The sequence below is a fragment of the Antechinus flavipes genome, chromosome 4 (assembly GCF_016432865.1).
Source record: "Antechinus flavipes isolate AdamAnt ecotype Samford, QLD, Australia chromosome 4, AdamAnt_v2, whole genome shotgun sequence".
Lineage (NCBI taxonomy): Eukaryota > Metazoa > Chordata > Mammalia > Dasyuromorphia > Dasyuridae > Antechinus > Antechinus flavipes.
The window spans coordinates 196381898-196409425 of NC_067401.1; the positions used below are offsets into that span (position 1 = coordinate 196381898).

General features: G+C 36.7%; 1 protein-coding gene across 2 annotated transcripts in view; it reads left to right on the top strand.

The window, feature by feature from the left end:
• Positions 1 to 20482, top strand: part of C4H6orf89 (chromosome 4 C6orf89 homolog) — a 40622-nt gene extending 20140 nt beyond the window's left edge. For both annotated transcript variants that reach the window (XM_051996770.1, XM_051996771.1), the window contains exons 4-8: positions 8167 to 8321; positions 8440 to 8579; positions 9494 to 9623; positions 11883 to 12006; positions 13922 to 20482. In XM_051996770.1, the coding sequence (XP_051852730.1) occupies positions 8167 to 8321; positions 8440 to 8579; positions 9494 to 9623; positions 11883 to 12006; positions 13922 to 14016 (644 nt within the window). In that variant the 3' untranslated portion in view covers positions 14017 to 20482. The remainder of the gene's footprint in view (positions 1 to 8166; positions 8322 to 8439; positions 8580 to 9493; positions 9624 to 11882; positions 12007 to 13921) is intronic.
• The last annotated feature ends 7046 nt before the right edge of the window (positions 20483 to 27528 follow it).

Below are 27528 nucleotides of genomic sequence, written 5' to 3' on the forward strand. Positions count from 1 at the left end.
ATTAAATGAGTATAAGTCCCTACCCACCTGTGTAGAACTAATTCTGACTATTGAAATAGGTTCTTTTGATCTGAAATGGCTTCTTATTTTCCCTAGACTATTGTAGTGTTTTCCCCTTGGCATTTCCCAATGTGTATTTCAAAACTCATTATTTTTCTGAATTCTGAATACCTCTGAGAGAAAGAAATAAGAATATATTGTGTATGGAAGCACTTGAGTTAAAGGAGAATGCATCGGAATTGTGCATTTTGAAAATGAGGTACAGGACTCTTGGTACAATGCAGTGAGATGCCTTAGGATTTTTAGCAGTTCAGGAAACCAGGACATTTAGGGGATGCTTGGGGCATATTTGGAAGAAATCTCATGTAGACTACTGTACCATTGTTTTTCTAAAACTCTCAGGAGTGAGGGGATAACCATAACTTTTTGAGGTAGTCAAGGTTCTTTAATGGGTTTAAGGCTGATCCAGACTAAATACTTGGGTTAGAGATCATTATACTACAACAAAACAAACAACAAAATTAAAATACTTCCTCTCTATTGTCTTCACATTCAGAATATCTTATGGCACAGTCATAATGTTATATTTATGTTCCCAGCTTGTCCTTAGTGTCTATGGCCATCTCACTTGATTTCAGTTCTTGCTTTTACCAAAAAAAAAAAAAAAAAAATGTTGCTATAAATATTTTGGTATGTGTGGTACCTTTCTGTTTTTCACTTCCTTCATGTTTATGCTTAACAGTGATTTCTGGGTTAGAGGTCTGGAAATTTTAGTCACTTTTTTTTTTTATTAAAGCTTTTTATTTACAAAATATGCTTGGGTAATTTTTCCAACATTGACCCTTGCATAACCTTTTGTTCCAAATTTTCCCCTCCTTACCCCCATCCCCTCCCCTAGCTGGCAAGTAGTTCAATACATGTTAGATCCAATATTTATACATATTTATATAGTTATCTTGTTGCACAAGAAAAATCAGATCAAGAAGGAAGAAAAAGAAAAACTGAGAAAGAAAACAATGCAAGCAAGTAACAGAGAGAGTGAGAGTGCTCTGTTGTAGTCCATACTCTTCCCATAGTTCTCTCTCTGGATGTAAATGGCTCTCTTCATCACTGCATAAGTGGAACTGGTTTGAATCACCTCATTGTTGAAGAGAGCCACGTCCATCAGAATTGATCATCGTATAGTCTTGTTGCCATGTATGATGATCTCCTGGTTCTGCTCGTTTCACTCAGCATCAGTTCATGTAGGTCTCTCCAGGTTTCTCTGAAATCATCCTGCTGGTTGTTTCTTACAGAACAATAATATTCCATAATATCCATTTACCACAATTTATTCAGCCATTTTCCAAGTGATGGGCATCCATTCAGTTTCCAGTTTCTTGCCACTATGAAAAGGCTGCACATAAGGGTTCTTTTCCCTCCTTTAGGATCTCTTTGGCATATAAGCCCAATAGAAACACTGCTGGATCAAAGGGTATGCACAGATTGATAACTTTTTAGGCATAATTCCAAATTGCTCTCCAGAATGGTTAGATCCATTCACAGTTATACCAACAATGTATCAGTGTCCCTGTTTTCCCACATCCCCTCCAACATTCATCATTATCTTTTCCTGTCATCTTAGCCAATCTGACAGGTGTGTAGTGGTATCTCAAGAATTGTCTTAATTTGCTTTTCTCTGATCTAGTGATTTGGTGCACCTTTGCATGTGGCTATAAATAGTTTCAATTTTTTCATCTGAAAATTGTTCTAATCCTTCGATCATTTATCGATTGGAAAATGGCTTGAGCTATTATAAATTTGAGTCAATTCTCTCTGTATTTTAGAAATGAGGCCTTTATCAGATCCTTTGGATGTAAAAATGTTTTCCCAGTTTGTTGCTTTCCTTCTAATCTTGTCTGTATTAATTTTGTTTGTACAAAAACTTTTTAACTTAATATAATCAAAATGTTCTTCTAATTTGTTTATAGTATCATTCTTTAAGTTAGATCATGAACCCATTTCGACCTTATTTTGGTATGTAGTATTAGGTGTAGGTCTCTGCCTACTTTCTGCCATACTAATTTCCAATTTTCCCAGCAGTTTTTGTCAAATAGTGAATTCTTATTCCCAAAGGTGGGGCTTTTGGATTTGTCAAATACTAAATTGTTATAGTCATTGACTATTTTGTTCTGTGAACCTAACTTATTCCACTGATCAACTTCTTTATTTCTTAGCCAGTACCAAATGGTTTTGATTGATCATTGCTTTATAATATAGTTTTAGATCAGGTACAGCTAGGCCACCTTCATTTGCTTTTCTCTTCATTAATTCCTTTGAAATTCTTGTCCTTTTGTTCTTCCAGATCAATTTTGTTGTTATCTTTTTCTAGTTTGGTAAAATAGTTTCTTGGGAGTTTGATTGGTATGGCACTAAAGATTAGTTTAGGGAGTATTGTCATCAATTTTAGTCACTTTTAAACATAATTCCAAACTGCTTTACAGAATAATTAAAACAATTCACAGTTCTGATATACTATGCCTTTCTTTCCTGTAATCTCTCCAGTATTAATATTTTTTTCTCATCTTCATCAGTTTGCTAGGGGTGAGTAAAAGTTCAATTATTTTGTATTTTTCCTATTAATTAGGAGTAGTCTTTTATATATTTGTTTAGTTTGTAATCCTTTTTCCCCCAATTTAAAAATTATAAACTTGACAAATCTCAGCTAGTAGTTTCAGAGAAGGTTGCCCATGAAACTGTGATTCTTATGTATAGCTTACTTTTTTTTCTAGATATATGAATCAGCTCAACCTTTTCACGTCCTTTGACCAAAAATGGCTCTTGGTCTTATATATTTCACAGGGTGCTTTCTACCTTAGAGTTGTTACTGCATTGTTCTATTTAAATGTATAAATGTGAGCCATTTAAAATTACTACATGCTTACTTTCTTACTTATATAGTTTTAATTCCTTTTTTTTTTTTTTTTTTTGCAGTGTGCATTTTATCCTTTCTGGTATTCTCCCTGGAGCTGATGTAAACAAAAATGATTTTTGAATAATTAATTTATCTATTTGTTATTCAGATCTAATTTATCAGACATATAGAACTGCACAGCTGTTTGTCGGGGTAAATGAAACCTTGGCCCAGCTGCTTGGGGAGAGTCATTCCTTTAATGCAGCACAATGGGATCCACTGTCAAAACAAGATCATGTGGTTTGGCAAAGAGCTATGCCTCTGAAGCAAGATGTTGACTACTGCCAAACTAACACTGAGATAGGAAAAATGAACAAATGAGCAGACATATTTTGGGTAGAAACAACAAAGAAGCTTCATCAGGTGTTAGGTGATTCCTTCCTCTCCCTTGAGTCAGAAGTTTGCAAACCAACACCAAAGCTTGAAACTGGTATTCTCATTTAAGTACTTGTCTCTGAGCCACAAAACAAATTATTATTGAGATATGGTGGACTTTTCAAGAGGAACGCTTTCAGGATGATGCAAATCAGAGGTCTCTCTGCCCACAGTGTTGACTTACATGTCCTTTCTGTATGTTCTTTCTCGTAGCTCGTGATAAATCTATCCATTCAGATCTGGTGTGTGTTTTCTAGTAGGAACTTATTTATGGTGTTTCCTCATTGGTGATTGGAGGAAACTGGCAATTGGGTTTTATTTGTGCATTATCATTTGGAAGGGGAAGTTGCCGCAGATGATAATTAGCTTCAAACCAGGCACTTGGTTGACAAATCCCCAATACTGCCTTATCTGCATAGCACCTTTTTTGAATTTTAAGTCTAAAATAACATTCTGTTTAAACTTTTCTGAATCTTAAAGGAAAAGGTATTTGTAACTTTTTGATTGCTTGACTACAAAAAAAAAAATCACATAAATGAAGTGTAGTATCCTTATACATATTAAGTGATGTGGAACAATTTATCATTTTTAAAAAATTAAACTGTGAATCAGTTAAATTGAAGTTAACCTTTTTCCTCTGTCATGCTGTAGTTTATAATCCTTACCACTAGGTGGTAGCAATAGAAGAAAAAAATTAAAATCAGAAAAATGTGTAAGGGGTAGAAAGATAAAATTGAGATGTGACACTCAGCATGGAGGAAATTCCAGTGTGGGAATTCCCTTCACAAATGAAAATCTCAACTTTTTATTTAGTAGACTATTGAGGCACATAAAGATTAAATGATTTGTTCAGAATCACACAACTGTTAAGTGATGAGAAGTGGGATTTGGACTCATATCTTCCTGTTCCATACTGTCTGTACAACTTCACAAAAAGAGGACAATTTAGGACATGCTAGAATGAAAAACAAGGGTTTGAGAAATGAATTAGTCAAAAAACCAGCATTTATTAGTATCTACTGTATGTCAGGAGCTATTAGAGCTAGAGATAGGTATAAATGAAATAATGCCTGACCTAAAAGAATTCTGTTTCTATTAAAAGTGACAACATGGGCATAATAACATTTTTATAATGCTTTAAAATCTGTAGATCACTTAGCATATATTATTGCATTTGATCCTCAGAACCCTATAAGATAGATACTATTATTCCCATTTTATAGATGAGGCAGCCTAAGAGAAGATCACAAAGCTAGTAAGTGCCTGAGGCAGGATTTGAACTTAGGTTGTCCTGACTCCATGTCCAGTGTTTTGATTTATTTATATATACATAAATATAGAATGTTTATAGAATAAAAATTCAAGGCAACTTTGAAAGGGAGGATGCTAGAAATTTGGAAATCAAGAAGGACCTCATGTGGTACTTGAGCAGACTTTGGAGGAAAGGAGATTTAGAGAAAAAGTCTGGGCCTGGATGACAAGATATACAAAAGTCACACAAAAGAAAAAATGAGAATGCCTAAATGAGAAACAAGATCACCAGCTTAGCAGAACTGTAGTAAGAAGAAAGGAAATAATGAATGTCTGGAAAGAAAGTTAGATTGGGATAAGGTTGTAAAGGGCTTTAAATGCTAAATTAGATTTGATCCTGTAGAAAACTACTAGATTTTATTAAGTAGGAAATGTGATGTGATTAGACCTGTGTTAAGGAAAATCATGTTGGCACCTGTCTGAAGAATGAATTGAAGAGGGAGAGAGTTAAGGCAACAAGACTACTTAGAAATGTTTTAGTCTATTAGAACTGAACTAGCACTTGAAGTAAGAGGAGGATACCACCAAGTAAGATAAGAAAAGTAGGCCATGTGGTAAAGAAAGGAGAGAAGGTGAAGAGAGAGCAGCAAACAGAATAAAAGAGAAAAAATTTAATGTACAGCAGTAGGGAGGTGGAGGTGAGAAAAGGCTGTTGGAAAGAACTGAAGCTAGAAAGAGAACGATGGAAAAGGAGAGAAGAGAAATGGAGGGAGATGAACATGGGTGAAAAAGCTGTTTAATCATAGCTAGCCATTTATACTTGATTTAAAATGGCTATTATAATCATAGGATATTAAAGATGGAAGAGCCCTTATTGATCATTCTGCACAGCCCTTTTATTTTATAAAGAACTCGGGCCCAGAGACTAATAGTAGCAAGTTCAGGACAAAAACCCAATTTTCTTGATGCCCGAAGGAGATAGTCAGTATATGACATCTTTTTTTGGAGTCTTCCCAGATGTACCTTAATATATGTCTTTCAAATGTTATTCTTTTTATTTTTACAAGAAATCATTGAAATAGACATAGAAACATGTTGGAAAATTCAAGAAAAATGAAATACACTTTCATCTTTGGCCTGGCATAGAGATCAGAACATTATTTGGAATTTAGGTCCACACTTGTTAAGCGTCTGCTTACTGTGGGCCAAGCACTGACAGAAAATGGAAAGCAATTTGATCTGTTATTTAATCGATATTTTCTGGCAAAGGAACTCACTCTTCCAAGGCAAGGTGTCACATTTTCTAAAACAAAAGATTTGCCCAGGATCACATAGCCAGATTGGTAGCTATCACTGTAGTGGTTAGAGCACCAGGCCTCGAGTTGGAAGACCTGAGATAAAATTTGACCTCAGACACCAGATGTGTAATCCCAACTTCTCTTTGCCTCAGTTTCTTCATGTGAAAAATAGGGATAACTAAAAGTCCCTGTATTCCAGGATTGTGAAGATTAAATGAAATAAAATTTGTAAAGTGCCTAGCACAATATCTGGCACATAGTGGTTGTTGTTTTTGTCTTGTCTGACTCTTTGTGACTTCTTTGTTTTTTTCTTGTCAGATACTGGAGTTGTTTGCCATATACTTCTCTAGTTCATTTTACAGATGAAAAAAAAGAGGCAAGCATTGAAGTGACTTACTTGTTCAAGGTCTTTTAAATAGCAAGTAAATGTCTAGCTTTGAACTTAGAAAGTGAATCTTCCTGACTTCCGTCTCAATGCTCTACCTAGCTCCCCTAGTAGTTAGCATGTACCAAAGAATTGCTAGCATCATCATTTTTATTGTTGGTGTTAGGGCGATGACTTGATCCTAGATTGTATGACTACCTCTATGTAATACACTCAGCAAGCCTTTTTTTTTTTTTTTTTTTGTGATTCATTTTTTCAAAATAATCGTAGCTTTTTATTTTTCAAAATACATGCAAAGATAGTTTTCATCATTCACCCTTGCAAAACCTTATATTCCAAATTTTTCTCCCACATCCTCCCTCAAACCCTCCCCTAGACAGAAGTAATACAATATAGGTTAAATATGTGCAATTCTTCTAAACCTATTTCCACATTTGTCATCCGGCAAGCCTAAGCCTCTGTTGAGGAATACAAAGATAAAATAAGCCATAGCCCTTACCTTTATTCAGTGTATTTCCAATAGAAGAGATAAAATGTGCACATAAGTTAAAAAAAAAAAACCCAAAGAATTAAGGACAAAGCAGAAGTCCAAATTCTGTGAGATTGGAAGTAGAATTAATTTCTAGCTGGAAGTATCAGGTACATCAAGTAAAAATGTAGTAGGACCCAGCCATCCTATTCCATGCATAAGACACAATATGAATAAAGGTGGTGGAGGGAGAAAATGGGCAAGATTACCATTTCTGAAGTATCTTTCTAGGCATTTATTTGACATCTGCTTTGATTGGACAGTAATCATCTCCCTCAAGTTTCGGCCCTTAAAGGAAGCTGTTAGACATTACTGGTGGTAGGGGGAAAAGGCTATTTGATTTAGAGAAGATATTGTCACTATAAAGCTAATGAGCATAAGACTTCTGCCTGCAAATAAGGACATGCTGGAAAAACACAGGAGAATAATAGATACTATCCTTATGACAACTAAGATGTTCTAGCAAAGCTGTTTAAAAGCCACATTAAATTGTGATTTTGTTAACAGATATTCATTGTAAAGGGAAGAAAAAGGAAAAAAGTATTTGCTGCCTTTAGGTTTAGACTCCAGAAAATATTTTGGAGGTGAGAAAGGCTAAAAGCAGGCTAATTAAGAATGGGATTAAAATCACCCAGATTTGACATATCAGTTATCTTTTGGGCTTAATGTTCTCTGTTTTCTTGAGTTTTAATGAGACCATATTTTGAAAGATATTTTGGACCTGAATTACATTTTAACACAAAATCATTCTTCAGAAAACACCAAGTCACCCCAGAATGGAACAAAAATATAAAATAATAGAACATGATAAACAAAACTGATAGTAGGAGGAAAAAAATACTAATAAAACCTTTGCCAAGTCAGTTGAATTATCTTGGAGATGTCTAGTCTGAGCTGATGAGCTGGAGAAATGATGGATTTTAGTCTGAATTGAGAAGCAGTAGTTTAAAAAGTATGATCTGCTAGCTATCAATGAACTGGCTTATTACCTAGCCAAGTATATTGTACCTCGCTTTTTACACAGAGGTTCTATCCTCACAAAGTTTTAGTGAATCAAATCTCTTTTCTCTCCAGCTTTCTCTTCTTTCACACCTTCTTTTATCATAATCTTTTTTTCCTATGCATATTCACATGTAGGTATGTCTTTTCACTTTGCCATTTTGTGGTCTGAAAAATTTGTAGAGGCATCATGTAATGGAAAAGGTTGGAGAGAACTGCCACATGCTAGTGACACCTGCTCTGTGGCTAGCACTTCTGATCCATGTCATTGGCTTTTAAAATTTGTATTTGTATATTTGGCTTTTGTTTATGAAACTTTGGACTTTACTAGATGTTGATCTTTTTGTATTTGTTTCTTCCCTCTACCTTCCTTTAGAATGTGATGACTGGTGGAAAACAGACTGCAACCCAAACAACGCCACCATTCCTCCTAATTGCACTGGCTGTGCATTGATTACAGGCCTCCAAGTGGTACCACTCTTGTCACAGTTACCCCCCCAATTTGAGAAACTCCAACCTCTGCTGATCAAGGTAAAAAGAAACCTGGTTCTTTTGATTAGGCAAAAATAAGGAGGTTCCCAGGTCTTCCCAGCAACAACCAGTAATGACTTTTGTCTTGTGTTTTGCTTTATTTTTGTTTTTGCCTAAGACTGGACAGTCTCTGTCATCCAAGGATCTTCAGCTTTTTCAGTGCCAGTACCCAGAATTGACAGAAGGGATCTCAGAAGGAATATTAGCCCGGTGGTGGAATTGTTTCCCTCATCAGCGTTTCCCTTTTAGTTTCCCTTGGTGAGTCTCAAGAATGCCTGGATGCTGGGAAGGAACATAAAGAAGTGCATGATATTTTCAAGCAGAGTTTAAAAATATAATGATTAGAGTTGATGAACAGAAAAAGGTGTGATATGAAGCAATTTTCAGTTTGTACATTATGTGGAGCTCAGATTAAGTGCTAAAAAGTAACAGACAAATAGAGACTATGGTCCTTGCCTTTGGAATTTTGTTTCTTTCTTGGGATAGGGGGATGGGAAGCCCATTTTCTTTGAGAGTGAAAATATCTTCAGAAAAAAGCGAGAAAGGGTTTTTTGTCCCCACTTGTTTTTATGAAATTTGCTGATAATTTGCTCTTCCTCTTCCTATCTCATATTTCTCCAAAGCAAGAATTAGTTTTCATCCCCAATTATGCAAGGTGACTTCATTTAGCAAGCTGATTTAAATTCATTTTCTGTTCCCTCCCTATACTGCACCAAAGAAAGAGGGTAAGAAAGAAGAGATAAGTTTGTATTATCTGTGCATTGGGGTAGCACTTTTCTCTTCTTCTTCCTTACTCTTTTTTTAGTGTCTTTTCCCTCCAGCCCCCTATCCTTCCCTTTTTTCTTCTTTCCTCTTTCCCCCTCCTGGCCACTTCTATCTGTTTTCCAACATGAGATGAATAAGTTGTTTTTTTGCTACTTTCTTCATGTTATTTTAGCTGGGCTTAGTCAACATCCCACCCTCTTGTACAAATTGTGGTTGAATGCTTTTGTGTTAGGTTTGTTAAATAATTTATATAAGTTATTTTTAATGGAACAGATGTTAAAGATAAGCCCTGTTATTTTTCCACCCACTGCACACTATTCCTTCCTTATTTTGCTCTCTAGAACATGGCAAAAGTTCCACTCCCCCCACTATGATGTTTTTTTTTTTTTCTGTCTACTATTTCACAGGAGCAAACCTCTGAATAGAACAAACATTCTACATCAGCTTTTTCCTGTGTTCAATTCCTTGCCATTTCCCAAAGACGCCTCCTTGAAAAGCTGCTTTGTTGCCCACCAACCACCTGTACTAGGGAGTAAGGTGAGAAGTCAAGCAATAAGCATTTGTTAATGGTCTATAATGTGCCAGAAAATACAAAGAAAAAAAATGCAAAATGATCCTTCCCTCTAAGGAGTTTACCCTTCTTATCAAGAGAAAAATAGAAAGTCATTTTTGGAGAGGAGACCATTACCTGGAAGATGAAGAGAAGCCTCATGTAGAAAGGCTTGAAAGAAACTAGGGATTTTTTGAAACAAGGCATAACCTTTGAGAGTTATGAAAATCTCTTTTATATATTGGGAGAGTGAGAATAGTTCTTTGCCATTAATTGGGTTTTATTTATGTAGATTCTACTAACATTTTCTGAGGATTACGTTCTTGTTGACATTTTCTGTTTGGTCATTTTCTACTCATTTGAGTTATTTAACGTGGAAGAGCTACATAAGTGAATTAGGGCATTTTTTTCTTCTGTTCACCTTGAAACTGCATTAAAGTATGATTTCTTGGAGAATCTTAGAGCTAAAACTTTTTTCCTTAGGTCCTGGGCCTGTTACATCATCAGGGCTGATGATACACATAGTAGATAGAAAGACATACTTGCTTGCTATGTGCATTCTACCTAAGAGTATCTTCTACTTGTCTCCAGTGTGCTTGATAATCCTCTACCCCTGTTAATTCTTGCAAGAGGTAGCCATTCTATCAGCTGCTATACACAGGACAGGCAGGCCAATCTAACTTGAGCAGCAAAGCACTTTCAAGGGAGAGAGCAAAAGCAGCATGTCCAGATAGCTCAAACCACAACAATTTTGACCACCATTTCTCCTTAAATTCCCCACTCTTGGCTAAGGGAGATATAATTAGGGCCTTGGAAATAGCAGTGCTCCCAAACCACCAAGGCCTCCTTCTAGCCCATCTTTTGTAGCCATTATTGAAGAGAGAAATCATTGTGGATAAGGTGCTCACCTTCTTACCATGTGAGAAGTTTAAAAACTCATGAAAATATGTTGTCTAGGATTAAGGTCCCAGAAAGTCCAGTAAATGGTGCTGCTAAGTTTTTGTCAGGGCTTTAAGAGTCCATTATGCTGGTAGAGGATAGAACTTAGAGCCCTGAACATAATAAATTCATCTCCCTTTTACCCTGTATTTCTGGATGACCAACTTTTTTTACCTCATTTTTCTTAACTTAAAAATTAGGATTAGTAACATCAGCCTGTTGTGTAAGGTTGCTCAGAAACCTGACTGCAAGATCTCTATAGATAGAGGGCCTTCATCACATTCCACTCAGTTATCATAGAATCTTGTCTGTTAAATTACTAAATAAGAAATTGGCCCAAAAGGCAAAAAATTTAAATATGGATGATAATTCTTCTGTTCCCTACCCTGGCCCTTTGCCCAGATGACTTCCTATCCCTGACCACTGCTAGCTTCAGTCCTGCTGCTATCATTGTACCCATTGTTCTGAATGTTGCCTTGGCAACAGCAGTAGGAATGGGATTTTCTGCCCTGGTTTGTAGCAGTGAGCTTTAGTGTAAGGGGGGGGTGGTGGTGGTGGTAACCTGGGCAGGAGCTGAGGCTCATGGCTGTGGAGAGGGGATAATGGGTAGGAACCACAGATCAAGGGCTCCTGTCTTGTTGCTCTAGATATCCAAAAGAGTAGGAGTTGAGTAGGTGAGGCTCCATTGTAGTGATAATTAGTTATATTTCTATAGTGCTGCATATTTGTGGCTTATAAATCTAGAGTTGTATGGGACCTCAGGTTAGCCAGTCCAACCTCAGGAGCTCCCTATCATTTTACAGAGGAGACTGAGATCCATGGAGGTTCACAGAGTTAGTGAATATCAGAAGTAGGATTGGAACCCAATCCTATGACACTAGAGTCAGTGCTCTTTCCACAGTAGTATTTATGAGTTAGATAGTATAAAATATTCCTTGTTTTATAGATTCTGAAGCTGAGACTCGGGTTATATAGTTAGTATGATAACCCGGAGAGCAAGGATTTTTATTCTCAATTTCCATGAAGAAACTGAAGCTCATCGAGATTAAGGGACTCTGTTGAGATTACAAAGCTATTAAATGTTAGCCAGAATTCAAACCCAGATTTCTCCCAGTTCCCAAGCTTTTTTTTTTTCTTATTGCAATGCTTCTTCTTTCTCTTCAGTTATAAATTAGCTTATAAAGAGTCTAAGTAGAAGTATTACATTTTTCATTTTCAGTGCCCAGCTTTTAATCGGAGAGCAGTTAATGGTAGCATTCAAATTGGCCAATGGACCTTAACTCCCTTGTTTTTCTCTCTCTCCACAGATGCGTGCAGTGCATGACCTATTTGTCATCGGCAGTGGTGAGGGCATCATGTACCTCACTCCTCCTACTGAGTGCAGAAAGCACTGTAATACTGTGGTGATGCAGCTGGAGCCAGGGGACATTGGTATGTATGGAGCTCTGAAGAAAAATCAGAGAGCCTGCCTTCCTTCCTCTTTTAGGCAGTTTTGCTTAAAATTATTTGGAGAAGGAGCATATTTTGTGCTGGGAGAGTATGTGTGTGTGTGTGTGTGTGTTTGCTATGATAGGTCCATTGTGCTTCCATTCCCCTAAATCAATTTTTTTTTTTTAATGAGTTTTACTGGTTTGAGGAGGAGGAAGGAAGAGGAATGAGATGGAACTTTTTTTGTGAGGATACTCATTACAAAAATAAATGCAATCCAGATGTCTGAAGCACCCAATGCTAGTCACACTGTTGACTGACCCTGTTGTTATATATCTTTTTTGTTCTTTTGGATTTTTATTGTCTTTTTGTTGGTAGAATTCTTCTCTTGAGGTCTTCAAGAGGAGGCTGTATGATCATTTGTCACACACATTGTACTCGTTTGGATATCTCAAGTTCCATTTTAACTTTTAACTCTTGAGACACTGATTTTGTTATGGAATTGAAGAGAAATTTATCTTTCACATTATCCCGTCTTGTACCAATCAATTCAGGAAAAATTTAGAATATGCAAAATTAAATCAAATTCCAAATTTTATTTTAGATTTTAAGTTTAAAAATTTTAAATTACATTTTAGATTAAAAATTAAGTCCTAATAATAATAGCACACAGTATGAGCATTGATTTGAACTAGTTCAAGAATCTGTAGTGGGGGGAAAAATGGCACAGGTATGATAAAAAATAACCAAGAATTATTGTAGTAGAAAGGACCTAAATAGAGATTTCAAATTTTTAAACTTATTTTCTTTCCATTGAAAATGATGTTTAGCAATATTACATTTTTTTACCTGAATAAATTGAATGCAGTTTTTATGTTCTGAAAATCCATAGCACTTCAAACAAACTATTATTATACCTCATAAATATTCATTCATTCATAATTCATAATTCCTCATTCATAAGCCCTCAAAGTGGTACCCAGAAAGGAAAGTTACATATCTTTTAATCTCTCTAGGCCTCAGTTTTCTCACATGTAAAATGTGAGAAATGTGTTAAAATGAGGGTATGTGTTAGAAGTAGATGATCTCAAATGTTTTTCCATTTATAAATCCTATGATTATAAATTATAAATCCATGATTGTTCTAAACAGGGTATTAAATTGCTGCTGTATTACTTTACACTTTACCTGGATTAATTATAATTAACTATTTTAGTATAAAAGGTTTCTTGAACTTGAAAACATAATAGCAGATTAGCATTGTTATTTTACATACATCCATACATATATATATATAGAGAGAGAGAGAGAGACAGAGAGAGACAGAGAGACAGAGAGAATATGAATGAGAATATACGATGTTTCACAAACTTATGATATGGGAAGGGTACAGATTTTAACTCCTGTATATAAAGTTCCAGAGAAGTTAAATAATCTTACCCCAAATCACAAACTCGTTATTGTTACAGCTAAAACTTGAACCTAGCATCCAGAATCAGAATCATATAGACCTAGAGGCCATTCAGTCCAATTTATTACCTGAAAAGGTTGGTCTTTCTACATTGTATCTGAAAAATGGTTACCTGAATTTTTCGTGAAGGTCTCCTTTGAGGCAAAAGATGCTACCTTCTATATCAGCCCTTTCTACTTTGTAAATTCTGACAGGAAATTCAGGGCTTTGTACAGTGCCACAAGCCTCTATAAAAGGTAGTAATAAAAGGGTTAGCAAATAATTTCCTTTATGTGCTCTGTTCATTTACATCAAAATAGACTCATAGACCATTAGAAGTGATATCTTATAATGTGCTGGAGCATCATTCAGTTCACGACTGACTTTTTTAGTTTTTGATAATGTACCTGTCTTTTGCACCACCAAATAAAAATGATATGATTCCCCTGTTGTTATTTGCTCCCAAAGGTTATGCCAGCGTGGATCATTGGAAGATAAGTGTTGGACCAAGAGGAACAGAGCCCTTGGTGATCTGTGACGGAACCACCAACTCAGAAATGTAGAGAAACAGGATTCTGTCCCAGGAGAACCTGGTAGAGCTGAAGAGAAGATCAGGTTGATTGGGTGGGCGGGGCGGGAAATAAAAAAAGACCGAAACAAAGAAATTTCTTTTCAGGGGTTGGTTACTTAGTAGTTTTCCCTTTGCATGTATGATTCTGTGATTCAGCTAGTTGATGTGCTCATTGTAGTCTTGTGTATGATAATAGTCATACTCATTCTATAGATAGACTGTGAAGAATTCACTTTCCCATAGGCTGCTTAGACTAAAGTCTGTGTTCTTGATGGACTCCAAATATTGTCTTGACACCTTGGAAAATTCTCAAGAAGAGGGAATACTCAAAAAGATATGGCACCTGTTTGACCTGAATCTTGCAGCTGAGACCCACCATTATTCCACTGAGAAGGGGGAATAGATTCTACCCTTCTTGCTAACTCTTTGTTTACCACTTTCAGCTTTTTGACACAGGAACTGCAAAACTGTCTTCTTTCCCAAGCATTTTTAGGTCCTTCTCTCCTGAGATTTTGTTTAGGCTTCCATATTTTCCAGATCTATAGTAGAGCATCCTTCAGGAATGCTTTCATTGTTACCCGACTATTATTGACTATAGAGTATAGCCCATGTTATATTAGTAAGATAAATCTTGAGCAATCAATTTTTTTTCAGCACACTTAGGAAGTGTATTTCCTTCCCAATATCTTTTCTAGAGACCTTAAGAGATTTCATACTCTGACTGGAGCCTGATGGTAATTTGATCAGGCAGTTTCTAGGGGTAATAGTCTCCCAAGCTGTTCATATTCTCCAGTTTGGGGGTTTTAGTTTTTTTTTTTTTTTAATCTTTGTTTTCTAAGTAACACATCTCATGATCCCACCCATGTCAAGGGATTCTGTTTTGCTTTACCAAAAAGTCTTGGGGGCAGGGGAGGAGTATTGCTAAAGTAAGCCAGCCTGGGAAGCAGTCTCCTCCTTGGCCTTGCTCTTTAGGATTTGAATTTCTTCTGTGAAAGATGTTTTACAGATGTGTCAAGCTGATGTCATAGTGTGGTTAGAGGAGGAACTCAGGACATGGATTGTTGGCTGACTAATGTGGTGGGGTGTGAGGCTGCAGTTTTATTGAGAAATAAGGTGGGTTGTTGCTTTTTTCAGACTTATAAACTGTTTGCTTTGGTTGGGCATTTGAGTCTAGTAAAAATTGTTTTGAAATGCTGTCATTCAGCACCAACAGTATGGTGTAAATAGTAGGGCTCATTTCTTGTTCTATTGCCTTTCTTGAAATTTTAAGACATTAGTGGATGGGTAGACCATTGCTCAGAAAAAGACAGCAAGATCATCCTGTAATTGCATTTGGTGCTGCAGAAAGCCAACATATAGAACAGATCTTTTTGTTAGAGATTTTTGTTACTGAGTAAAGATACTAGTGTTGAGGGCAATTCTCCAGAGTCTTCTGTCCTGTGAGTCATCTGGACTCTTCTTCTTAATTTGATTCCTTATATTATATTCCTATCTGTTGTTTTATAAAGGACACATAAGAATTGAGATTGATAGTTCCATAGCTTCTGTGGGGGTGAGTCATTTTGAACCCCATCCCAAATTATACTTGATAAACTGTCCTAGACTAGAAAAAGTAATGGATTACATTATGTGGAACCACTGGTTAAAAAAAGCAGTCCCTTTTTATACCAGTATCTCCTTGTAGAAAATATTTTAGCATCATGACTCAGGATCACTTTTAAAATTCAGAAGAGCTTAAGCAAATATGAAGAGTTGCTCAGAGCTCCCTCCATCTGGAGTGTGCAGGAAAATTTAATTTATTGACTTGGCTTTAGCTATTTGTGGTACCTCCAGCCAGGTATGTACCTATTTTTTCCCTGCCTTTGAAATGCTGCTCCACGATAAATGTTCTGGTGGCTGGGCTGTCTGGGTTTATCTCTTGGAAAAGCAAATAAGAATGTAGTGACATCATAAGCATTTAGAGCCTATTCAGAACTGAAAGGGAACTTAGAGACCTCATTTAGTCCCTTTTTTGAGAGATTACGAAAGAAATGGAGGGGCCAGAGTTACCTAGACAGTTGAGGGCAGAGGCAGGAGTTGAACCCAGGGGCTTTAACTCCAGATCTGTGGCTTTTTCCCTCCATCCCATGTGCCTCCAACTAAGCTCAAAGGCTCTGGGGAATGCCACATTTACATGAAACAGTGTGTTTGAACGGATTAAGCAGAGAGGTCTTAGCAGACCCACCATTGAAAAGTGAGCCATGATGGTGATGTTTCTGTAGCTGTGATTTTGCCAGTTCCACAAAAGACTTTTGTGACAAAGTTATTAGAAATAATAGAGACTTCCAAATTTTACCATTGTTTTGAAGCTGTTTGCTTGATGGTCTGAAAAGTGAGTCTTAGAGACTGGATTGAAGGGCCATTTAAAATTTTATGTGTTTTGATGGGTTGCTGTGGCCAAGATAGGTTTTGTTGCCTGGTGATCAGCCTATGGCTGCTGTGCCTCTTTATTTCTGCTCTGGTCCTCAGAAAGTAAGTTTTGTCTGTTCCAAACCTGGGACCCTGCTCAGAGCCTTAACAGCTTGGGAGAACCTGCCAGAGTTTACACTCCATTAGCAGTGCCTTTGAGTTTACCTGGAATCACTTTCATGCCATGACGAAGCATCTACCTAAGACCTCTTTGAAATTCACTATTAATAGTACTTGATACAAACTAAGTTGGCTGTCCCTGGCTTTCAGATGCACGATTATCAAGAATGGGAGTTGACTGAAGCTGCATAACGAGACCTGTACATGGGACAAGATCAGGCTTTCATTTTCCCAAAGCAGAGAGAATTTCATTGCTAGAAATTAGCTTTATCTTTATTTTTGAGTTTGACTGCTTTGGCATATAATCCAGTTGACTTTGGACCTTTTTATTAGATTAAAATATCTCTATTGAGATAAAAAATGAGGATAGCATAGAGATAGTAGAAATGCTGATTTCCAGAGCTTTCTATTTCTTGGAGTTTGGTCTAAGATCTAGAGATCATTCATTGGCCTGTGTCTTTTACCTCACACTCACATCCTCCTTCAGTGTCCTATTGTGGACTCTGGAGGTGAACCCTGACTTACCAGAGGCTGTCCTGAGACCACAAGCTTTTGCAGGCCTTTTAACATTCATTTGCGAAGAAGGGCATTAGTTGGAAGCTCTGAAAGAAACTGATCCTGACTCCAGCCTAGAATTCTGTTAAGATAGAGGCCTGATGATAATCAGAAGATAGACTACCAGGTGATTTTCCTTTTTGACCATAGCAACCCACAGAAACTTATTTGCGAAGGCATGGGGAGAAGAGACTATGCTTTTTTTTTTTTTTTGATGCAAAGAACTGTGGATAGTGGGAAATACTGATTCTTAAAGGCAAAGTGTTAGTTGGTATAGAGGACATCTATAAACAGAACAACAGCCTTCTGTAGAATTCAAGTAGTCATTTAATATAGTCAAGGAATGGAATAAGAAAATAATCAATTGAATATCAAAGGGAATTAGGCCATCTTGAGGGGAAAGGCATGAAAGCTGGTGTAAGGCTTTAGAATTTATTAGTCATTAGCATTTATTAAGTACATACCATGTGTCAGGCATTGGGCCAAGTGCTGGGGATACAAATAAAAATGGAAATCCCTGCCCTCAAAGACTTTTTAATCTAATATATAAAGACAACACATAAAAAGCAGCTAAAAAGAGGGATGGGGGAAAGGGGATTAAAAAACTTATTAAAAATTTATTCGCAAGAATCTTCTTGAAGGAAATACAAAGGATAAAAGTGAGATAAGTTCTGTGTCTCTTATGACAATCTCAAATTTGGACACACAACCTGGTAGTTAGAAGATGGTCTTGACCAAGACAGTTCTCCAGGTCCAGGTGCTTTCAGGTATCGCCAGAAAGGGTATGGCCAGTTTTAGTTGAAGTTCGCGCTCGTATTTGTTTTTCATCATTCTCTGTTCCTTTCCCAGAAGAGGGGGAACCTTCCATGACCAGGTCCTCTTCAGAAAGGAGCAGTGATTTCAAAACCATTAGTATCTTGCAAGGAGAATGACAGTAGGCAGTCAATACTAGAATTCATAACTTTGGGGTTTTTTTCTTTTTGTGGGTGGGTATCCTTTAATGTTAAAAAGGTAAAGCTTTAAGTTTTTATACTGGGTATTCAAAGTCTAGTCTCTTTCCTTCTCTTTCTGTTTTGCTTTACATAGTTGGAAAAGGCCAAATCGGGAAAGGAGAGTTGATGTGGGCAATGAAGTCAGAAAATGAAGTAGAAAGCTGTACCTAGTTGCAGAGACATTGAATGTAATTCCTGGGATTAGGAAATGGAGTCTGCTTCTATTTTTGAACTCCTGTTAGAAATAGAAGAGATCTATCTACTCACTTCCAGGTTCTGTCATCTACATGTCCCAGTGCTGGTTTTATAACATAAACAAGGTTCTATTCCTAAATTGCTTTGTAAGATTTTGAGTTAACAATTTTTATGTTTGATTCCTGAAAAGTTCCTGACTTGAGGAAAATATACAACCTTAAAAGTTGATGTCAAATGGGAAGGCTGTGGTGGTAGTGTGCTTTTATCCACTGCTATCAGCATTTACTTCTCTATCCACTCCTCCAAAAATTTGGTCTTTCTGTAGCACTGATTCCAAGAGACTGCAATTCCAGAATATTTAGGTAGAGAAAGACAAATTTGTAGAAAGAGACACACCCTCCTTTTCCCAGTCTTATTGTACTCTCAGCCAACTCATGGACTGAGATGTTGAAGGCCTGAACAACTCTCTGGCAAGATGGAGAAAATTTTAGATGGTGCCCATCTGTCAAGCTATCACACTGCCATCATTCTGAGGAGTTTGAATCTTATTCTCAGTTGGGCCTTACTACACCAGGTTTTTTAACCAGAAATAGTTAATGATACTTTTTGTTTTAATGTTATCTATTTTTCCCAATGTAGCCTTCCCATTCCTTCCCAGAGAGCTATATAACAAACAATTTTTAAAGGGGGAAAAACATAGTTCAGGAAAACTGACCAGCACATTTAAAAAAAAAAAAAAAAGCCTAGAATGATCTCTGTTGTTCCACCTCTGCAAGGCTAGTAAACTAGGATTCCAAAGTGGTGCAACCAGCCAGATGTCCGTCTGGACTCCAGTCACAACTCCAAGCTGCCTGTCATGGTCTAAAGTATGGGAGTCAGGTAAGCAGAATCTGTCGAAATAGGAGGCACATATTAACTATCCAGTAAACCTTTTCCTCACTGAGATCCTGTAACTGTAAAAATATTCCTAGGGGAGGGAGTAAGTTTTGGAAGACTTAACAGGTGTTGTCTCTTATATGACACATCCAAGTGTACCACACCCTGTAAGCAGTGAGGGCTTAAGTGCTAGTCTGCTAGTCATGCTCAGAAATCATCCACCCAGCACTTCGGGACATCTGGCTCTATTGCTGTTTGACTTCCTTAGCCTGAATAATTTAAATGAGAGTTTTTTTGATTTGCCATTGTTTTTCTTGAGACCTTAAAACTTCCATATTTTTTTGGTGAGGGTTATTAAATAATTTTGGTAAGTAGATACATGTGTTATTGTGACTCTGCTTATATAATTACCACTTCTCCACCTCTTAGTGTGTGTCAGTCAACAGATACTTATCAACTCACTGCTGCAAAGGCTCTCGAACAGAAAGAGGAAACAAGCTCATGAATGGTGATATTAGAAAAAGCGTCCAGTAAGCCACCTTTACCCACCTACAGCCAGTGGCTTTTTTTTTTCCTATTACTGTACTTGACTCCCTTCCAGTCAGTTAGGTTTTGCTAACTTAAATTTTGTAATCTGTGGTATGAGTGACAGATAAATGGAAGCCACAGATAATCCGAAGTCTCATTTCAAACAAATAGGGCTTCAACCTTCTTCCCCTTCCCAAAGCTACTTGATCAGTTTCAGTTTTGAACATGTAGTAAAAGCAATTGGGATTTGACCACCTCCTTTCCCTGTCATCCATTGCCAGTGGCATGCACAATAAAGGAGAAGAATTTGAGAGGCCCAGAAAATCCAGGCCGAATTATCAGCCCTTTAGAAATCAATGAAGAGGGTACCTGGCAGGGAGGTATTGTTTTCTTTGTATTTCTGGAAGGTCAGGGCTCGCTCTTTGCTTTGGAGCCTGGAAGCAGCTGCAGTTCATTATCAGTACTCTGTTTTGTTTGGAGAAGTTGGGTGTGTTGTGAAAACTGAGACTGAGTAAGGTGGTAGTAATTTGTGCATAGTTAGTGATGTAAGTGTTGGAACTCCATATGCTATGAATATTTGTGGTTGTTAATCAAATACACAGCTAACAAAATTTTATTTACAGTAACTTAATATATTGCAAACTTGTAAATATTTCCATCCTGTAAAGAATGTATATAAATCAAATTTTATGTAAAGTTTGTTTTTACTTTTTGCCATTAAAAATGCATATGGTGATAAATGTTTTCATTGGTTCACTTGACTCTTTATTTTTTAGCTTAACAGATTACCTATGATACACGACTCGGTCTCCACATCCATTTTACCATTTTCCCTTGATTTTGAAAACTTAAGCTGCTTCCCTCTTGGTTCATACAGTACTAGAGGCAACAGTCTGAGCTCTACAATCAATCACCTGTCAATACTTTTTCTTCTTTTTTTTCTAATCCTCTGACCCAACTCTTTTGTCACAGAGCCAGCCATCTGCCTACATTGTGACTTTTATTCTGTTGCTGGTTCTGTATTCTCCAAAGTTCTGGTTGCCCCTAATAAGTTTTTTAAATAGTCCTTCCTCAAACTGATAACCCCTATCAACCTCCTGCCTTCACCAACCACCAGTAAGAGACCAATTATTCTGAGTGGATCCCATCATCATCCATTTCCTCAATGTTCACACAAATTCTGTAAGTAGTCAAATCCCAAAATAAATTTTCTCAACTCACTACAAATTCACTCCCTTCATTCAGATAAGTCCTAACTGACACCAGATACACTTTTCAACACTCAGTGGTCACCTGCAGTCTAAAATAACTATTTAGAGTCAGCATGGATTTGGTTTGAAATCATGAGTTATATTACAAGTTATGGAGATTTCTCAAATTTTTCTACAGAAAGTGGTTATTTGTTTAAAGTCAACACTTAATCTTCACAGCGTACTTTATTCCATAATTCTTTTCATTTTGTTGAAAGTTTGCACATTTTATAATGTAAGAGCTTGATATTTAGTATATGCAAACTTGCATTGAGAAAAAGGAGGTAATATAGGTCTCTTATTGTCAACAAGCATTTCTGGAAACATAAGTCTAATTAGAAAACTGAAGCTAAACATCTTGATTTTTAATTCAATTTAATTTTTAATTTTATTAATTTAATAAATTTTAATTTGATTTTTAATTTTAATAATTTAAAATAATTTACATTTAAATACTTTTAAGACATCTTTTCTCACAACTTTTATTAAGTAAGTAGTAAAAGTTAAATTCTCTCTCTTTTTGACTCCCAGAGTCTTGACTTTATCAGTATGTTGTAACTTTTGTTGTTTTTGAGGATTAGTATCTAAGACAGCGTTTAAATGAAATAAATACCATGATCATGTACCCAATGTGTGTCTGAAGCAAGACTTAAATCCAAACCACTCCACTCAGTTGAAGTACTTTGTAGTCTTTCTGCCTGTGCCCTGGGCCTGGCATAGTTACCTTGCTACCTCTACCCTAGCATACTGGAGTCAGCTCAAACTGGGTTCATGAGCTGATGGCTAAATTTTGCATTGTGAACACCTGCTCTTGATATCAATAGCAAAATCTGCAAATCAGAACTTGAATTGTTAATTTTCTCGATTTGAGAAAATGTTGAGGAAATATAAATGATATAGATCAAATTTAAAAGTGTAGGTGGGACGTTGGGGAGGGTGTGCTGTGTGAGCACAGTTACATATTTTGTCAGCACAGACTTCCTCCAAGGGCTACCTTCCATTCAACCCCCAGAGAGGCTTAGGGTAAAGGGAATAGCCTCATTTGGGTACCATTCTTGATCTTGTCCTCTATTCCCGCTGCTGTTGCCACACACTCCATGCCAATCTGCTCCAGATAAAAGATTCCCAGTTACAGTATTGGTATTTTGGGGCCTAGCACTGAGTTGGGCACTCTTTGGGGATACAGCAGAAGCAGAGGCATAATCATAGACAATGTCAAGAGTTGGAAGGAATCTTAGAGATCATGTAGTGCAATCCCCTCATTTTTAGGGGACTCCAAAGGTCAGAGCATGAGGACTAAAACTAGAACCCAAGACTCTTGACTTTTAGCAAGACACATGCTGCATGTACACCACCTAGAGAAGAAAGATGAGGCAGAAGGAAGTCAGAATTAAAGAGGTCCAGAGGAATCAGAGGACAAGAAAGATGAGGCAGAAGGAAGTCAGAATTAAAGAGGTCCAGAGGAATTGGAGGGACAGCTTCATTGAGGGAGAGTTGAAAAGCCCCAGAGATGGAAACAAAGAGGTCATACAGGAGTCAGTAAAGATCTTGATCAGATGGTTTGGATTTTGAGAATGAAAGAGATGATAGATTTGGAGGCCAACACTTGTTTTTTCTGTTTTCTGTTGTAGAGATAACAGGAAAATTCAGACTAGAACTACTAGTTATTTGAAAAGGAAAACTTTATCTCAAAAACAAACTTCTGGAAAATGTTCTGCACAGTCCAGCTTTCCTCTAGCTCTTCTGCAAACTGAGCCTTTTGGCCCAAGTTGCTGTTTCAGGACAGGCTATGTATGCTAGGCTCCCATGGCACCAAGTGGGAGGAGTGGGCTCTAAAGTCTTCTAAAGCTGGAGGCCAGAAAGCCCTAGTGCTGCTCAGAGTGTGGGGCTTAGACTGGATGTTTGGGGGTGGCAATTATGTCTTAAGATGGAAGGAAGGTACTGCTCACTACATAGATTCCTAGAATCCTAGACCCAATGTGTCCCTAAAGGCAATGGTAAATCAGCAATCTATCTGCTACTGCTGATTTGCTCCCTTTTGAGAACTTGGAGGGCTCTGTCTTGTGGCTATGGACCCTAGGTTCTTACCTGTAAGCACCACCCCTTTTTTAATTTGTCCTGGGACAGTGGCTTTAAGGTCTGAAGCTTACTTGGGGAGCTCTTTTTTCTTTGCCTTTTCTCCCCTAGCTTCAGTGTGTGGTATTTTCCCTCTCTATTACAGTTCTCTTAGCTTATCCCTTATTTCTTAAATCCTTTTCTTTTTTTGTCTCTCTAGCTCTCTATATCTTTTACCCCATGGTTTAAGTGGCCAGTTTAGTACGTTTTAAAACATTTGTTGTCTTTAATAATGTTTAATGTTCCTTGTTAATTTTTAAATGAAGTAAACTGACTTAAACTGACTTTTTTATAGTATTTTATTTTTCCCAATACATGCAGAGATAGTTTTCAACATTCACATTTGCAAATCTTGTATTCCAAATATTCCTTCTTCTTTCCCATCCTCTACCTTTCACCAAGACAACAAACAATCTGATATTGGTTAAACATGTGCAGTTCTTCTAAACTTATTTTCATATCATGCTATGCAAGAAAAATTAGATCAAAAGGGAAAAAATACACAAGAAAAAAAACAATTTTTTAAAAAGGTGAAAATACTATGCTTTGATCCATATTCAGTCTCCATAGAATTCTCTCTGGATGCAGATAGCACTTTCTAATTGCTTTGAATCATCTCATTGTTGAAAAGAGCCAAGTTCATCATAGTTGATCATCACATAATCTTATTGTACTTTATACACTGTTCGCCTGGTTCTGCTAATTTCACTCAGCATCAGTTGGTCTTTCCAGGCTTTCCCAAAATAGCCTATTCATCTTTTTTAGAACAATAATACTCTGTTACATTAATTTATTATAACTTACTCAGCCATTCCCCAGCTGATGGGTATTCATTTAGTTTCCAGTTCTTTGCCACTTCAAAAAGAGCTGCTTACAAACATTTTTGCACATGTGGGTCCTTTTCTCTTTTTTATGATCTCTTTGGGCTACAGACCCAGTAGTGACACTGCTGGATCAAAGGGTATGCATGGTTTTATGGCCCTTTGGGCATATGAACTAACTTAAAAAAAAAATGCTTGTGCTATATACTTCAGAAAGAACTGATGCCCTCAGAGTGCAGATTAAAGCATTTTTTCCCTTTTCTTTTTTGAACTTTGGAACATGGCCAATGCAGAGATATGTTTTGCATGTCTCGACATATTTATAGTTTGGAATGGGTTTTATTTTTCTTGCATTCTCAATAGCGGAGGAGAAAGGGAGAGAATTTGGAACTGTGGTAACCATATCATATCTAAACTTTCTTGCTCAGAAATTCTCACCAAATTCTTGACACAATAGATACTTAGAAATGCCTCAAATAAGGTGCATCTCTTATCAATGGAGAGTGTTTCCACATTAGGAGTTCATGAAGCAATTAAATCACAGGCCAGGTAACAAAAAAGTTAAAACTTCAAAATCATTTATTAAGCATCTATTCTGCATGTCAGACATTCTACTCGATGTTAGAATTTTTAGAAATAAAAGATAATACAATTTTTTTTACTGTCAGTTCAAAAAATAATAATTGGGAAAAGGTATACATGCAGTAAATGTAATATAAAATGGAGTGTCACAGAGGCAAAGGAGTAATCCATTTGAGAGACTTTTAAGAAAATTTGAGAGAACTCGCTTAGACAGGGAGAAAAAGATGGTCTTCACAGAAAGTTTCGGTCACAGTTACTTCAGTAGCTTACTACAGCTGAATAGAGAGAAAGGATATACAGATAACTAAATTTTGTCAGAGAGCTAGGACATACATGAAGATACATTTTTTTTTTATTTTTTATAATAACTTTTTATTGACAGAACCCATGCCAGGGTAATTTTTTTTTTTTTTAACAACATTATCCCTTGTACTCGCTTCTGTTCCGATTTTTCCCCTCCCTCCATTCCCTCCCCTAGATGGCAAGCAGTCCTATATATGTTAAATGTGTTGCAGTATATCCTAGATACAATATATGTTTGCAGAACCGAACAGTTCTCTTGTTGCACAGGGAGAATTAGATTCAGAAGGTAAAAATAACCCGGGAAGAAAAACAAAAATGCAAATAGTTTACATTCATTTCCCAGTGTTCTTTCTTTGAGTGTAGCTGCTTTTGTCCATCATTTATCAATTGAAACGGAGTTAGGTCTCTTTGTCAAAGAAATCCACTTCCATCAGAATACATCCTCTACAGTATCGTTGTTGAGGTATATAATGATCTCCTGGTTCTGCTCATTTCACTCAGCATCAATTCATATAAGTCTTTCCAAGCCTCTCTGTATTCATCTTGCTGGTCATTTTTTACAGAACAATAATATTCCATAACATTCATATACCACACTTTACCCAGCCATTCTCCAATTGATGGGCATCCATTCATTTTCCAGTTTCTGGCCACTATAAACAGGGCTGCCACAAACATTTTGGTACATACGGGTCCCTTTCCCTTCTTTAGTATTCATGAAGATACATCTAATGACACAGCTAATACAGGGAGAAAGAAAATGATTTTTTATCTTTTTTTTTATTAAAGCTTTTTTATTTTCAAAACATGTGTGAATACTTTTTCAATATTGACCCTTGCATAGCCTTATGTTTCAGATTTTCTCCTCCCCATCCCCTCCCCTAGATGGCAAGCAATTCAATATATGTTATACATATTAAAATATATGTTAAATCCAATACATGTATACATATTTGAATAATTATTTTACTGCACAAGAAAAATCTGATCATAAAGGAAAGTAAATGAGTAAGAAAACAAAATGCAAGCAAACAACAAAAAGTGAAAATGTTTAGTTGTGATCCACACTCACTTCCCACAATCCTCTCTCTGGGTGTAGATGGTTCTCTTCATCACAAGATCACTGGAACTGGCATCAATCATCTCATTGATGGAAAGAGTCACATTTATCAGAATTGGTCATCATATAATATTGATGTTGTACAATGATCTCCTGGTTCTGCTCATTTCACTTAGCATCAGTTCATGTAAGTCTTTCCAGGCTGATCGTTTATTATGGAACAATAATATTCCATAATATTCATATATCAGACTTATTCAGCCATTCTCCAACTGATGGGCATCCACTTGGTTTCCAGTTTCTGGCCACTACAAAAAGGGCTGCCACATTTTTGCACATGTGGGTCCCTTTCCTTGCATGGATAATTTTTAAACATTGACCCTTGCAAAACTGTGTTAAAATTTTCCCCTCCTACCCCCAATCCCTTCCCTATATATTAAACATGGAAGAAAGAAATGCTAAATCTAATATATGTATACATATTTATACAATTATCTTGCTGCACAAGAAAAATCATATCAGAAAAGGAAATGAGAAAGAAAACAAAATGCAACCAAACAACAGAGAGAGTGAGAATGCTATATTGTGATCCATGCTCAGTTCCCACAGTCTTCTCTCTGGATGTAGTTGGCTCTCTTCATCACAAGATCATTGGAACTGGTCTCAGTCATCTCATTGTTAAAGAGAGCCATGTCCATAAGAATTGATCATTGAATAATCTTGTTGCCATGTAAATGATCTCCTGGTTCTGCTCATTTCACTTGAGCCATTTGAAAGACTGAATTTGACAACAATCCTTTGAGAGGGAAATTGGAGCACAGCTCCAGCATTACAGGTACTGCCTGCACCTAGGAGACTTTCCTAAATCCTCAAAGAGGTAACTTTTTGATGGTAATGGAAATACTTAGAATGTATTAAATCCTTTGATTGCTAAATAGGAACTGATAAAACAAGTTTAATAATGTTGCATTCAGAGCAAGATAGACTGGATATGATATAAAAGGGTTACTAATGACCCACTGCCAGTGATATTAGGAGGTAGTCCCAAGAACAGATAAACCAATACACTCCACAAATACAAGGGACTCAACATGGAAAGACTTGGTAATTTTCAGATTTGTTCATCTGCAGAGAAATCCTTCAAACCTTGACTAGAACATACCATGGAGATGATGTAGGAATGGCAGGTGACTTGTGCAAGCCTCAAGGAACCTATCTTTAATATCACAAGTTCCTGGAAGATGTAGTGCCTTCATGTCATGATATTTAAGTTGGTTGAAGCCAATTTGGTAGTACTAAAAGCATACATGGAAACAAAGATAAAACCTACAAGAAGAAAAGAAAAAGGATTCTGACTGATAAGCTTGGAGGGTCTACTTTAAATTACTCAAGTGATCAGGATACTGGTATACCTCAAATAATAGATGTAACTAATGATATGTCCTCACCAAATAGTTACATAGAGTTGGTGGAGTTGGTCAGGGAAAAAGAGATGACAGAGATATTTTTATAGACCAAAAGAGAATCCTCTTCAGATCAATCACATATCACCAAGGAAGGAGGGATCAAATCTGGTCTCAGATACTAGCCTAGCTGTGTGATTCTGGGCAAATCACAACCTTTGTCTCAGTTTCCTCACCTGTAAAATGAAGATAGCAG